The sequence below is a fragment of the Nerophis ophidion genome, linkage group LG15 (genome assembly GCF_033978795.1).
Source record: "Nerophis ophidion isolate RoL-2023_Sa linkage group LG15, RoL_Noph_v1.0, whole genome shotgun sequence".
NCBI lineage: Eukaryota > Metazoa > Chordata > Actinopteri > Syngnathiformes > Syngnathidae > Nerophis > Nerophis ophidion.
Window position 1 is genome coordinate 35,473,240 of NC_084625.1, and position 14,559 is coordinate 35,487,798.

The window sequence follows — 14,559 nt, forward strand, 5'->3', positions numbered from 1 at the left end:
TAGCACTGATGGACCTAATAATACAAAAAGCTTCTTGATAAGTTTCCCAGGAAGTGGGTCAAGTAAACATGTTGTTTGTTTTATTCCATTTACACGTTCTAACAATTCTTCTAATGTTATTTCATCAAAAAGATAGAGACTATTTTGGAGGGCATTATCCGCCGTATATACAGTCGTATCTGTGTTAATAGAACCCAGTTGTAGCTGGGACGCATTGTCTTTAATCTCCTTTCCATCCATCCATTTTCTACCGCTTATTCCCTTTTGGGGTCGCGGGGGGCGCTCCTTTCTAATGAGTTCAATTTTTTTATTAAAGATATTCATGAAGTCATCTGCCGAGTGGGTGGAGCTACTGGGAGGAGTCCCTTGTTGGGTTAGCGATGCTACTGTACTAAACAAAAATTTAGGATCGTTTTTATTAAGGCGGACAAGATTTGAATAATATTCAGCTTTAGCTAAGGCAAGCATGTGTTTATAAGTTATTAAACTATCACTCCATGCTTGATGGAAAACCTCAAGTTTAGTCGCGCGCCATTTGCGTTACAGCTTTCTACATGATAATTTATGAGCTCTAGTTTCTTCTGTAAACCATAGGTACGCCTTTTAGGAGCCCTTTTTAACTTCAGCGGTGCTATATCAATGGTTTCGCGCAGGGCGTCGATAAAGTTGTTAGTGAGGTTATCAATAGAGCCCACATAATTTGGGAATGGTGCCATTACCGAGGGCAGTTGGCCAGCAAGAGTCGTCGTTGTGGCAGCATTAATGTTGCGGCTGTAGTATTGGTTAATGGTTGATACTACAATGTTTAGATAAACCTTTTTTTTATTATTACACTGTTTTTTGTTGTTTGTTTCGCACTAAATTTTTTAAAACATTTGGAGTATATAATAAAACGATCTAATTTAAATATTGATTTTGTTTCACCGCCATCCTATGTTTTGGTGTGATTACAATTGTGATCAAAAATGTTATCATTTTAATGATCCTGAAAACTTAAACTGTGAACATTAGTAGCCAGGTCACGATAATTACTTTGTATTGGAATGAAAGTATTGATACCCAAATTTGATGAGAATGAGCTGAAATGTTGATACTAATAACTTATAGAAACAAACAGATTTGTTTCATCTTTAATGTATGTCTGTTTTCTCTAATTACATGCATCATTGCAAACTAAAGAGTCCTTCAGGATTTTGCAGGCTTTTTTGTGATTGATGCAGCCCGAAATGCCTGATTTTGCAGCAGCATTTAAAAAAAAAAAGTTGTGGCAAGAAGGCTTTTTTAAAATATAAATTTAGCTTGTGATTCTGAGAAATTTGTTACAATGTTTTTGGTGTTTTTCTGTAACCTTAACCCCCAAAAGGACAGGAATTCAACAATTATAACATGTGCTTCATTTACATATCAGATCAAACATTTTTGAACCCTGACAGCAATATACTACCCCCACTTCTGTTACCTAAATATCTTAACTGTGTGGCTTGATTAGGATATATCTAAACTGTGTGGCTTGATTAGGATGGATTGTATTGCTAATAAAGTATATTATTTTAGTCAGGGTTCCTGTGACAACATGCACATGTGCACCCACACCCAACGCATACGACCATGTAAAATGTTATCGAAAATGCAGAAAACTGCCTTTTTTAAACATTAATTTTTGGGTCAAAATATCAGTTGCATGTTTTTTAATGAAAACAAAGAAGTACGATCCAAACAAAATTTGTTGAGTGCTCGCCTTAGCCGCAAGTACTCACTTTTTATCTTGCCTAAACGCCACACTGAGTTGCAGGACAGGGAGACGATCGGGGTGCTGAAACAAGCTTGCTTGTTAGCGTAGGTAGCATCATCTAGCTAGCTTAGTTGTCCTTGACTGCATTTGCTTCCCAGGCCACAAAGTTGATGTTATTTATATTTCGATGATTACAGTCAGTACGTTCCCAAAAAGTTGTAGTTCTTGAGTATTTATTAGTAGCCAGCGAGAAGGTATATTTTTGACGGGATGGATACAGCTGAGATAGGTTCCAGCGCCCCCCGCCACCCTAAAAGGGACAAGCGGTAGAACATGGATGAATGTAAACGGGTCGCAAAGTGGCTACAGTATCTCTGTAGTTCGTCCTCAGACGAGCCTTCCATCGTTGTTTTCAGTCACCCATGGTTCTCCATACATCCGGCCAGGGACCAGTGCCCATGTATCGGTTCCCACAGAACCAGGGTGCTAGCTGGATAGAGTTGCCAAATAAGAAATGTTAAGAAATGTATTTTTAAAACCTGCCTGCACATACACAGAATCCTGACATTATTAAAGAGCAAATGCAAGCCTGTGCTGTTGAAACCCAACACTCATAGAATTATAACATGTTCAGCAACATGGTGATGTGCAAGCCCCGTTTCCATATGATTTGGGAAATTGTGTTACCGGTAGATGTAAATATAAACGGAATACAATGATTTACAAATCCTTTTCAACCCATATTAAATTGAATGCACTACAAAGACAAGATATTTGATGTTCAAACTCATAAACTTTATTTCTTTTTCTGCAAATAATAACTCATAATTTCATGGCTGCAACACGTGCCAAAGTAGTTGGGAAAGGGCATGTTCACCACTGTGTTACATCACCCTTTCTTTTAACAGCACTCAATAAACGTTTGGGAACTGAGGAAACTAATTGTTGAAGCTTTGAAAGTGGAATTCTTTCCCATTCTTTTTTTATGTAGAGATTCAGTCGTTCATCAGTCCGGGGTCTCCGCTGTCGTATTTTACGCTTCATAATGCGCCACACATTTTCGATGGGAGACAGGTCTGGATTGCAGGCGGGCCAGGAAAGTACCCACACTCTTTTTTTATGAAGCCACGCTGTTGTAACACGTGATGAATGTGACTTGGCATTGTCTTGCTTAAATAAGCAGGGGCGTCCAGGAAAAAGACGGCACTTAGATGGCAGCATATGTTGTTCTATTAATGGTGCCTTCACAGATGTGTAAGTTCCCCATGCCTTGGGCACTAATGCACCCCCATACCATCACAGATGCTGGCTTTTGAACTTGGCGTCGATAACAGTCTGGATGGTTCTCTTCCCTTTTGGTCTGGATGACACAATGTTGAATATTTCCAAAAACTATTTGAAATGTGGACTCGTCAGACCACAGAACACTTTTCCACTTTGCATCAGTCCATCTTTGATGAAGCCGGCGGCGTTTCTGGATATTGTTGATAAATGGCTTTCGCTTTGCATAGTAGAGCTTTAACTTGCACTTACAGATGTAGAGACGTACTGTATTTAGTGACAGTGGTTTTCCGAAGTGTTCCTGAGCCCATGTGGTGATGTCCTTTAGAGATTGGTGTCGGTTTTTGATACAATGCCGTCTGAGGGATCGAAGGTCACGGTCATTCAATGTTGGTTTCCGGCAATGCCGCTTACGTGTTGTGATTTTTCCAGATTCTCTGAACCTTTCGATGATATTATGGACCATCGATGTTGAAATTCCTAAATTTCTTGCAATTGCACTTTGAGAATCATTGTTCTTAAACTGTTTGACAAATTGCTTTCGCAGTTGTGGACAAATGGGTGTACCTCGCCCCATCCTTACTTGTTAGAGACTGAGCATTTTTTGGGAAGCTGTTTTTATACCCAATCATGGCACCCATCTGTTCCCAATTAGCCTGCACACCTGTGAGATGTTCCAAATAAGTGTTTGATGAGCATTCATCAACTTTATCAGTATTTATTGCCACCTTTCCCAACTTCTTTGTCACGTGTTGCTGGCATCAAATTGTAAAGTTAATGATTATTTGCAAAAAAAAATGTTTATCAGTTTGAACATCAAATATGTTCTTTGTAGTATATTAAACTGAATATGGGTTAAAAATGATTTGCAAATCATTGTATTACGTTTATATTTAAATTTTACACAATTTCCCAAATCATATGGAAACAGAGTTTGTATTATATGCGCAGTAAAGTCTACACTAGTTCTAAAATCAGCACGCATTAACGAGCTAAGCAAACCATTTTGCATGTTCAAGTATCTATATAAAACACACGGACTTGCGTGTGCCGCTACAAAACTGTCATGGAATTATAAAGCACTTAATCATGGATATAGTGATATAATACACGTGTAATGAAGTGTATATTGTATTTAACATCAATACATACTACAAGGAGGACGCTACATTGTTTTTTTTAGTTGCTTGATCGTTTTTTACGCGCGAGCAGCATCTCGCCCGGCTCATGGAAGCAGGACATGTAAGTTAACTTCAAGATTTGTCTTTAAACAAGGACTGAAATCATAAAGTAATGTTGAATCTTTCTTATGACATGGAGCAAAAAGTCTTGCTTGTCAAAGTTGTCCCATCAGCTGCAGGTTTGACAGCCATCGTATCCAAAACAGCTGACTGTCATTAACGCCGGCGGGATGTGTCTTTTTTTATTAATGTTGAATGAAAAGAGCAGCATGTTTACGTTTAAACATACAGCACTCTTTGTCCCAATAGAAATTATACCTTTTTTTGGTCAGTTTTCCTCTCTCTTTCTCAAAGTATGCTCACATGTGTGCAAATATAAGATGACTTCTTTCATTGATGATGACGTAACCTCTACCCTGAGTTTGATGACAAAGGGATGTCCCTCAACTTGTGATGTTGAAGTTGTTGCATCTGGCTTTCGCTGTTGCAGATATTCACAGTGCAGCTGACTCTTGGGGAGCAGGTCTGGGAGGCAGAGGGCACCAGCATTAAAAAGGCCCAGCATTCCACAGCTGCCAAAGCCCTGACTGAGAGTGTCCTCCCCAGGCCAATGCCCCGCTCACCTAAAGTGGACATCAACAGCAACCCAGGTACTTGCAGCCACTGTTCACACTGGGGTTAGGTTTTTGGTGCATAGTCAATTGAATAATTGAAAATTGGTTTACAAGGTGAGTGAAAACAAAATAAGGTAAAATACAGTGTTTTGGTGTGGGTTCCCAGAAAGTTTGGTTAAATACATCTCCAAAGACATGTTGCTATTAAATAATGATGAAAGCTGGCATTTTTAAAACTGCTGCATATGTTTGAAAGACATTTGTCTTATCATGTTGATGTTTACTTACTCGGAATCTGCAGACTATTTTTTTTTTTTTGCATATGACCTTTTAATACATCTCCTTACATCGTTACTCTGCACTTTTGTTTCCAATGTCCTAACTGGATTCTCAGTAAATGTACAACTTTACCTGTGCATACATCTTCAATATTTAAGTGCAACTTTGTTTGGCGATACTTTATTTAGCAATTGTCTTTATTGTTTTGATTGTGTATATCGGAGAAGGCCTCAAATTTTTACTTGTTAATGTCAAAGCAAGTGTTGCCTTAAAGGAGGGCTCATATTTTAGGGCACCAAGGCAAGTTGGAGGGGCACCAAGGCAAACATAGTTTTCTTCGAGGCAGGTGCTCCTATATATAAATATGGCACCTGATGGCCATAAGACATAAGTGCACTTTTTGTCTATATAGAAAGAAATAGTGTTCATGTATGAGATCTAGGGCTGCCAATTATGGCCAAAGTAATAATTAAGATTATTTTTTATCAATATTGAAATCATAATACCATCATCAGTGTTGGCGCTTAGAATTTTCAAAATGGGGTCGCAGGGACCCCATCAGGTCATAAAAACAGAGTCCCACAGTAAGTTTTTGTTGTGCCACTTTTTTGTAACCGTTTTAAAAACCAAAGTTTTTTTTTTGTTTGGTTTTTTTCTTCCCTTTTTTTTTTCAAAGAAATCTGTTTTTATGACAAACACAAAATATGCTAAATATTCCACAAATATATTTTTCGAAATTGAATAATTGATGTGAAGTAATCGGAGCCTTGTATAGGTCAATAATTCATAAACACATTGATTTTGATTCAATATTATGTTTTGGTCAATGACAGTTTTAAAGAAAAAAAACAGCTTTGTTTTTATTAGTCAACATTGCAAGTTTTTCTAAATGACATTTCACCTGTAAGCTTTTTTATTCCACTTGTTATTTTTGTTTGTTTTAATAGTATTTTTAGAATGTGCCGTGGGCCTTTAAAACGTTAGCTGCGGGCCGCAAATAGCCTCCGGGCCACACGTTTGACACCCCTGTTATAGGTAAAATCCATCCATTTTTTACCGCTCGTCCCTTTTGAGGTCTAAAAAAATTAAATCTGATAAGTCTTCAATAAAAAGCAGAGCCTGGTGACACATGCACGTTTATCGTAACACACAGTCAGCATCTCTGCTTCAGTAAACAATAATGGTGATGACGTCACTGGCAGCAATGCGAGCGACACATGCTAAGTTGTCAGCCACTTCTCCAAGAGACTCCTTTTGAACACTGATCGCACATTAACACTTTAGAAGGCACACATTTGCCCTGTTTATTCAGAATCAGAATCAAAGTAGTTTGTGTTGAAATTGTTTGAGAACGGGTTCACAAACTACGAATTTTACTTGGTCAGAATCACAATCAGATATACTTTATTAATCCCAAAGGGGAAATTATCATTTTCAGCACAATCCCATTCAAGGTCAGACAAACATTACAGGGAGACAGAACGGGATCGCTGACAGGTCTGCCAACTTGTGGCACCCCTTACAAAAATGGTGAGATACACACAGGTAAACAAGTGGGGGGAATGGGAGAAAAAAAAAAAAAAGATAAAATAAAAAAATCGGTCTAAGCCTGGGCCCCTGGATAGGGGGTCCAGACTGAGGCCAAGGGGAAAAAAAACAACTCATAGCCATAGCACATATCCTTCTTACTTGTGTGTAAGAGGGAAACATCAAACATCAAAGAAGACAAAGGACATTAAAGATATTAAAAGAGCGGGACTGATGCAACCAGCCACTTCTACATACAGCTAGGAATAAAAAATAAATGAAACATATACACTGTGATGGCCTCTGCGGTGTTCCACGCCATCTGCTGGGGTGGAGGAAGCATGGCCGGAGACGGGAGCAGACCCAACAAAGCAACCAAAAGAGCAGTCTCCAACTTCACCGCCAACTAACATGGCCAGTGTCCAGTCCGCGTGGATGACCAAGGATGCGTCTAAGGAGACCAATGTGTCCGATATCTGCTCATTCAGCCAAGACACTGTGAAGCCTGTCCGTCCCGACGCTCAGTGCTTGCTCCGCAGCACTGTCTCTTCATCTGCATCTCCTCCAGTCTCTCCAAACGGACTCAGGTGTGGCAGAGACCCAGCAGCTGGTCTCCATGGCCAAAAGGCTCTAGAAGTCCACAAAAAAGCACAGCAGAAGTCACAAAAGTGCCAGCGATTGTCACACAGTGCCAAAGGGCCCCGAACCAAAAGGCCACACATGAAAACAAGAGGGAAACAAAAGGATGACACAAGAGCACAGAGCTCCTGCCAACAGCAGCCAATACAGCGGCGCCATCTTGGAAAAAAAATAAAATAAAAAAATTGTGCAACACATAACACAGAATAGAGTAACATGAGCTGTAACCAAGCTATCAGATCTTGTTATTGTTCATGTGCCTGATGGCCGAGGGGAAAAACTGTTCAGACGGCGGGATGTGTGGGTCTGGATGGACCGTAGTCTCCTGACTGAGGCGGGAGGGAAAAATAGTTTGTGTCCAGGGTGAGAAGAGTCAGCTGTGATCCCACCCACACGCCTCCAATAACAGCAGCCAATCACCTTCTCAGCAGCACGTACGCTGTGCTGCAGTCAATGCTTGTCCCGGACTGTGGCGCCGGGGAACCACACGGTGATGGAGGAGGTGAGGATGGACTCAATGATGGCTGAGTAGCAGTGCACCAGCATCTCGGTCGGCACCTTAAGTTTCCTCAGCTGCCGCAGGAAGTACATCCTCTACTGGGCTTTCTTGATGAGGGAGCGGATGGTCGGCTCCCACTTGAAGTCCTGGGTGATGGTGGTGCCCAAGAAACGGATGGAGTCCACAATGGAGACGGGGGGTGGGAGAGTCAATCAGGGTGAAGGGGGATGGTGGGCCTTTGACTTTCCTGAAGTCCAAGATCATCTCCACTGTTTTCTGGGCGTTTAGTCCCAGGTTGTTGAGGCTGCACACGGACGCCAGCTGGTACACCGCTCTCCTGTAGGCGGACTCATCGCCATCCAAGATGAGCCCGATGAGGGTAGTGTCGTCTAAAAACTTGAGCAGCCTTACCGACTGGTGACTGGAAGTGCAGCAGTTTGTGTACAGGGAGAAGAGCGAGGGGGAAAGTATACAGCCCTTAGTGGTACTGGTGTTCGTGGGTCGACTGTCTGAAACAATCTTCCCCAGCCGCACGTGCTGTCTTCGGTCCGTCAGGATGTCATTGATCCAACTGCAGAGGGAGTCGGGCACGCTGAGCTGGTAGAGCTTGTCTCGTAGCAGTCCGAGGAGGATGGTGTTGAAGGCAGAGCTGAAGTCCACAAATATAAAATCCTGGCGTAGGTTCCTGGGGAGTCCAGATGCTCCAAGATGAAGTGGAGGGCCAGGTTCACTGCATCATCCACAGACCTGTTGGCTGTGTAGGCGGACTGCGGTGGGTCCAGGAGAAGGGCGGTGATGTCCTTGAGGTGGGGCAGGATCAAGCCTCAAAGACCACATCATGACCACAGACGTCAGCGCCAACGGCCTGTACTCATTGACTTGCAAAGTATGTTTTTGAGGTGAAGGAGTCTGGTCGGGTGTTGGTTAGCTTGAAGCTAACAGCTAGCCTGTCACCACCTGCACGCTTGCTCCCGCTGTCAGCACGCAGGTGCGTCCTCTCTCTCCTGGCCAGAGAGAGAAAGAGAGACGTGCTGGTCCTCAAGTGACGGCGTGATAAGAGCGCATCGTCACAATAAACACCGGCGGAAAGCGACAATCGATTAAAAAAACAATGACAAAAAAAACAAGTTAACTGGATTTTTGACCCGAAGAAGGCAGGGTCAGTAAAAAACAAACAAACAAAAAAAAAACTCCGTACTCAGACTTATGGAAATGCTCGTCCTTTCTGATTTCAATGCGTAAAAAGAGACAAAAAGTGCGTTAACGACAAAACTGCTTCATGTAATTTGTAATGTCTAATAAAAGGCTATAGATGATCATTATATATATATCTAAAGACAAATATTATTTTTTTTTATTCATTAATAATATCAACTTGTCAGCTGTTTGTCATTACATGATGCTTTTATCCTTATTTTTACATTTATCAGTATTTATTGCCACCTTTCCCAACTTCTTTGTCACGTGTCGCTGGCATCCAATTCTAAAGTTAATGATTATTTGCAAAAAAAAAATGTTTATCAGTTTGAACATCAAATATGTTGTCTTTGTAGCATATTCAACTAAATATGGGTTGAAAATGATTTGCAAATCATTGTATTCGGTTTATATCTACATCTAACACAATTTCCCAACTCATATGGAAACGGTGTTTGTATATATATCCACACAGATGCATATAACCATACATATGCATATACTCTATATACATACGTATACAGTACACATATAACACTATTGCACATTATAGTCTGAAAAAAATAAAAAGACATGACACATGAAGACATGATGGACACATTGTACTCACTCAGTGCCTGTTTAATGCTACTATGGTTCTTGGGTAAAAACTATTTTTTTAGTCTATTTGTCCCCGCTTTTAGCACCCTATGGCGTCTGCCGTAGGGTAGCAGTTCTAGGTGGGTAGCAGTGCTAGGTTTTTATTTGACACTTAAAATGTCTTTGACAATCTTGCACTTTCTGTTTTGGAAATGACTTGAACGTTTGTGCCACTTTTGGTCAATTGACTTAGTTGTGATTTCCCTCACTGCATGAAAGTTTAAAAGGAGCATATATTAATGCAGTATGAAGAAGAATGTTTTAATGTAGACACAGAATCATCATATTGGTGTGATTATATGCATCAAGTGTTAATTCAAGGCCAAGGCAAAATATCAAATATATATATCGTGTATCGCGATATGGCCTAAAAATATCGAGATATTAAAAAAGGCCATATAGCCCAGCCCTACGTCACATTATTGTGATGATTTTGAAACTGCAATACCGCGGTATCTACAATACTGTTAGACCCCTAGTATTTACAGAATTCTTCAATTCTTGGAAAAAAAGGAAACCTCTTATAATATCACTACTACTTTGAAGCTGTACGACAGATGTGATTTGTATGGAGGGCCAATTGGGACAAAATTTAATAATTACTTGTTTAAATAAGTAATTAAATGTGTTATTAGTTTATTGTAATTTGATTCAGACACATGTCATTAATGTATCTAATTTAAAATTATATTTAATTATTCAATTATGCCCATAATATTTTTCCTGATACTTCACAGTTTGTTATGGGCCTGCTGCAAAGCAAGCAGCCCCTAATATTCTTCCTGATACGTTACAGTTTATCATGGGCCTGCTGTAAAGCAAGCACCCATTCACAAGCTGCACAGCAGAAGTGATTATTCCTCATACTTCAACTTTTATTATGGACCTACTGCAATGCAAGGGTCCATTCACATGCTGCTAAGCAGCCATGAATGGGTGTTTGCATTGTAAATGTATTAAAGTTCTTCTAATGCAAGAAGAACCTACCACCAAACCCCTACATATGTTATACCGTCGGAAAGATCTCGCTCGCGCCGGCGGCGATATTTATAGTTGGGAACATTTCGTGTTACCATGGCGACGCTATTTAACAATAAAAAAAAATCGGCCACTTAAATTGGTACATACCCTTTTACTGGAGGATTACTTTGAGAAAAAGGCAAGATTACCTCCTTTTGTATCTTAGCCATATATTCACGTAGCTTGGTGCTTAGTATCTAATTTTGTTCACGCACTTGTCTACTATAACTTTAATCCTGACTAAAAAGTTTTTACCTCCAATGCGTCATGTGTTTTGGTGAAAACGTAGACACACATGTCTGAGAAAATGTCACTATTATGGAGGTCATGTGTCCCATTTTTGCCAAAAAAGTAAGCAAAATCTCTCTTTGGCTCCAATGTTGAATGTCTGCTCTAAAAACCCCAAAAACACAAATCAAATTTTATAACTCAACTCAAACTCGGCCATTTTTTCCACACATTGGAAATCTGACACCAGAATGTTCGCCAAAGCCTTAGGCGCTCAGTGTGTTCGAAAATCATACTTTGTTCGGCATGAGGTTTTTGTTAAAATCATGCAGAAATTGCTGTCACTTCCCTCAGGTGTTTGAGTCTGATATCTGGCCTAACTCAAAATTGGGCACACAACATAGACCTAAAACAAGGCCTTCCCCAATAGAAGTTTTTTCAATATGCGGTGGTGTCTAGCAAGTTTGCTAAGATTTATGTGCGTAGACCATTAAATTTTAGCACCCTATCTTTCTCACAAATATGTTAAGTTTTTTTTGCTACTTTTTTTTATATTACCATGCTAATGTTTTATGCTTGCTTTTTTGCTACTCTCTATGTTTTCCTCTACAAATACTCCATATTGGTATTTCTTCTTACCCAGTCATGTGCTACCGTTATAACGTTAGCATGCTAAAATTAGCATGCCAGCTAATATAGTTAATATTACACTTTTTTCCCTTATTCTACTGCTATACTCCTTATGGTATGTGACGCATGCTAAGCGTTAGCATGCTAACGTTTTAGGCGAGCTCTGTAGCTCATTATGTACGGTTACACCTCAAACTCACGGATTCGAACACTCTGCGCCATCTTAAAAGTACGCCGGCTTCGATCGACCCCCAACCATAGATCCAGGGCACAGATAGCAGGCCCATCAAAATTTCAGCCGTGAAATTATTTAGTTGATATCCCACTTTTAATATTTATGAAGTGAAGTGGAGTGAATTATATTTATATAGTGCTTTTTCTCTAGTGACTCAAAGCACTTTACATAGTGAAACCCAATACCTAAGTTACATTTAAAACAGTGTTAGTGGCACTGGGAGCAGGTGGGTAAAGTGTTTTGCCCAAGGACACAACGGCAGTAAAAGGGATGGCAGAGTGGGGATCGAACCTGGAACACTCAAGTTGCTGGCACGGCCACTTCACCAACCGAGCTATACCGCCCCATTATCTTTAAATAATTACTTAAATGTGTTATTAAAATAATCCTATTTTAAATTGAATATATAAATGTGTTAAATGTGTCTAATTTATCTACATATACCTAATTGTTTTCATGAATTCATTATAAAATATTTCCAGATTTAATTATTGATCTTTAAATAACTCTTTAAATATGTAATTAATAAATGTATCAAATAATTACATAAATCATGAAATAATGAAACCAATAATTTATATAATAGTGAAACAAAGAAATCAACAGTTAAATAAATGATTAAATAATTACATGTAATTTTTAATACCACATGTATATATTTATTTCCAATTACAATTATTGTCATATTTCAGTAATTATTTAAAGATGTATTTATTTCATTTGGTCCCATTTAACCCTTCATAGATTTGTTTAGTTTGTTTTTATTAATGTGTAAACATAAAAATATATATTTATATATTATTTTATCATTATGGGGTGTTTGTATGGGGAAAAATGTATGTATTATCTTTTGGATTAATCTTTTTGCATAACAAAGTATAGGAGCATCTGCACTGTATGTCACACAATAGTGTAGAGTTTATATTTTGAAATTTCCCTCACCAGGCAGTATAACACCTACTGTGGAGCTGAATGGTCTGGCTATGAAGAGAGGAGAGCCGGCAATCTATAGGCCTTTGGATCCCAAACCTTTGCCTAACTACAGAGCTTGCTACAACTTCAGAGAGATGTTTAACCAAAGGTAAGCAAAGTTTTTTTTTTTTTTCAACAGGTCTTTATTAACCCCAGGATAAAGCGTTCAATTGCCTTCATTCGTTTTTTCCCATAGAATTATTTAAAAGTATTATTTGCAAAAATGTTAAAAACTTTACCAAACATTATTTTAACTATACGTATTCATCCCCAAGATGGGTCTATAATTGGTAGTGGGTTTCATGCCTTATATTTCTACAGTATCAGTAATAACAACTTGAATATTTTTTCCCCCTCAAAGTCAGTCTTTTAAAACTACAGTTATTTAAGCCCTTAAAGGGCCTTTTTTTTTTCTTTTTTTTTAATTTGCCCTATCTTTCACAATCTCTAAGTAAGGCGAGAACATACGTTTTTGTTTGTTTTATTTATTCTTATCCGTAAAATTCGGATAGTATGAGGTGGCTAACAATGCAGTTAACGGGTGTACTCTATTGCGCCCACGAAGCCCTCTAAAGACATAAAAAAATGTCAACAATACTCAATTTACATCTTGTGAGCTGAATATTAACCAAGTGTTAGCAAAATGGTATAATAAGTGTCAACAGAAACAAACCCTTGTTCACGCCGTGGTCACAGAGCGCTAACTAAGTAGCTAATGCAGTTACAGTACAGTGGAACCTCGATTCACGAACGCCTCTATTTGCGTCCTTTTCAGTTTCGAATGTTTACATCTCGCCAAATATGTCTCTGTGTGCGTACCATGTCTGCGTACGGATGCTTCAGTTATTCATTCATTCATTCATTTTGTGTGCTTTTGGGAGCCCTATGGGGGCTGCCATTTTGATGAAGTCACATCCTGTATACACGGGCACGCCCATTTTGAAGAGGAGGGGCCCCCTACGTTTCCTCTTGTTTACATCCTTACAAATTGGATCGCCGGGGCCATTTCGAAGCAATTCGAGGCTGGCGGCGCTTCTAGCTTATTTGTTTCCACTATTGTGGTCCTTTGTGCCAATTTAGAGCTGTGTCAGCCTGATTAGAGATCACTTCGATCCCCGCTTCTGCCATGTTAGTCACTGCCGTTGTGTCCTTAGGAAAGACACTTTACCCGCCTTCTCCATTTGCCACCCGCACTGGTTAAAATTGAAGTTCGATAATGGGTTTCACTATGTCTCAAGTGAAAATGCTGTATAAATATAATTCACTTCACTTTGTGTGATCAGAAATTCTTTAAATGTATCCAAACTCTCACAGTCTTGCTCTATAGCTTTGGGTTTCTAGACAACCACTGAGCTAGAATTTTAGCTAGTTAGCCTCCAGGTTGCAGCACCTTCACTTTGAGGATTTTATCAGCGAATGGGGCTTTGTTTGGCAGCAAGTCTTTATTTGTGATCAAATTGAAAAAGATGCCACAGCGGACCTATATTACAGCGAAAGTTGCCTAGAACGAAGGACTGCCAACGAAGGATCGCGTCCTCTGGCTAGTTTGTGCTAACGTTAGCGGCAGCTACGCAAAGCACAAAAGCGCACTTTATTTTAAACTATTGTAGTGGCGTTCTGTACAAAAAGTGCACTTTAATTTAGTGTTGTTTTGACGTCATCTTAGTGACATCATGCACAAAAGTGCACTAATAGCTTGTTTTAAAATGTTTGAAAATCTTGCACTTCCTGTTTTGGAAATTACATGACTGTTTGTGCCACTGCTTAATAACTGTTTGATTATTACAGTTTTGGTCAATTGAGTTAGTTGTGATTTCCCTCTCTGCATGAATGTTTAAAAGTAGCATATATTAATGCAGTATGAACAAGAATGTTTTAATGTATAC

The 14,559-nt window shown here is 39.3% G+C and overlaps 1 protein-coding gene across 4 annotated transcripts in view; it reads left to right on the forward strand.

Moving 5' to 3' along the window:
• Positions 1-14,559, forward strand: part of stau2 (staufen double-stranded RNA binding protein 2) — a 315,345-nt gene that overhangs the window by 58,535 nt on the left and 242,251 nt on the right. For all 4 annotated transcript variants that reach the window (XR_009809837.1, XM_061922079.1, XM_061922081.1 and 1 more), the window contains exons 4-5: positions 4,685-4,844; positions 12,647-12,782. Coding sequence is in view for 3 of the 4 variants with exons in the window: in XM_061922079.1 (XP_061778063.1) it covers positions 4,685-4,844; positions 12,647-12,782 (296 nt within the window). In the remaining variant the exon portion in view is untranslated. The remainder of the gene's footprint in view (positions 1-4,684; positions 4,845-12,646; positions 12,783-14,559) is intronic.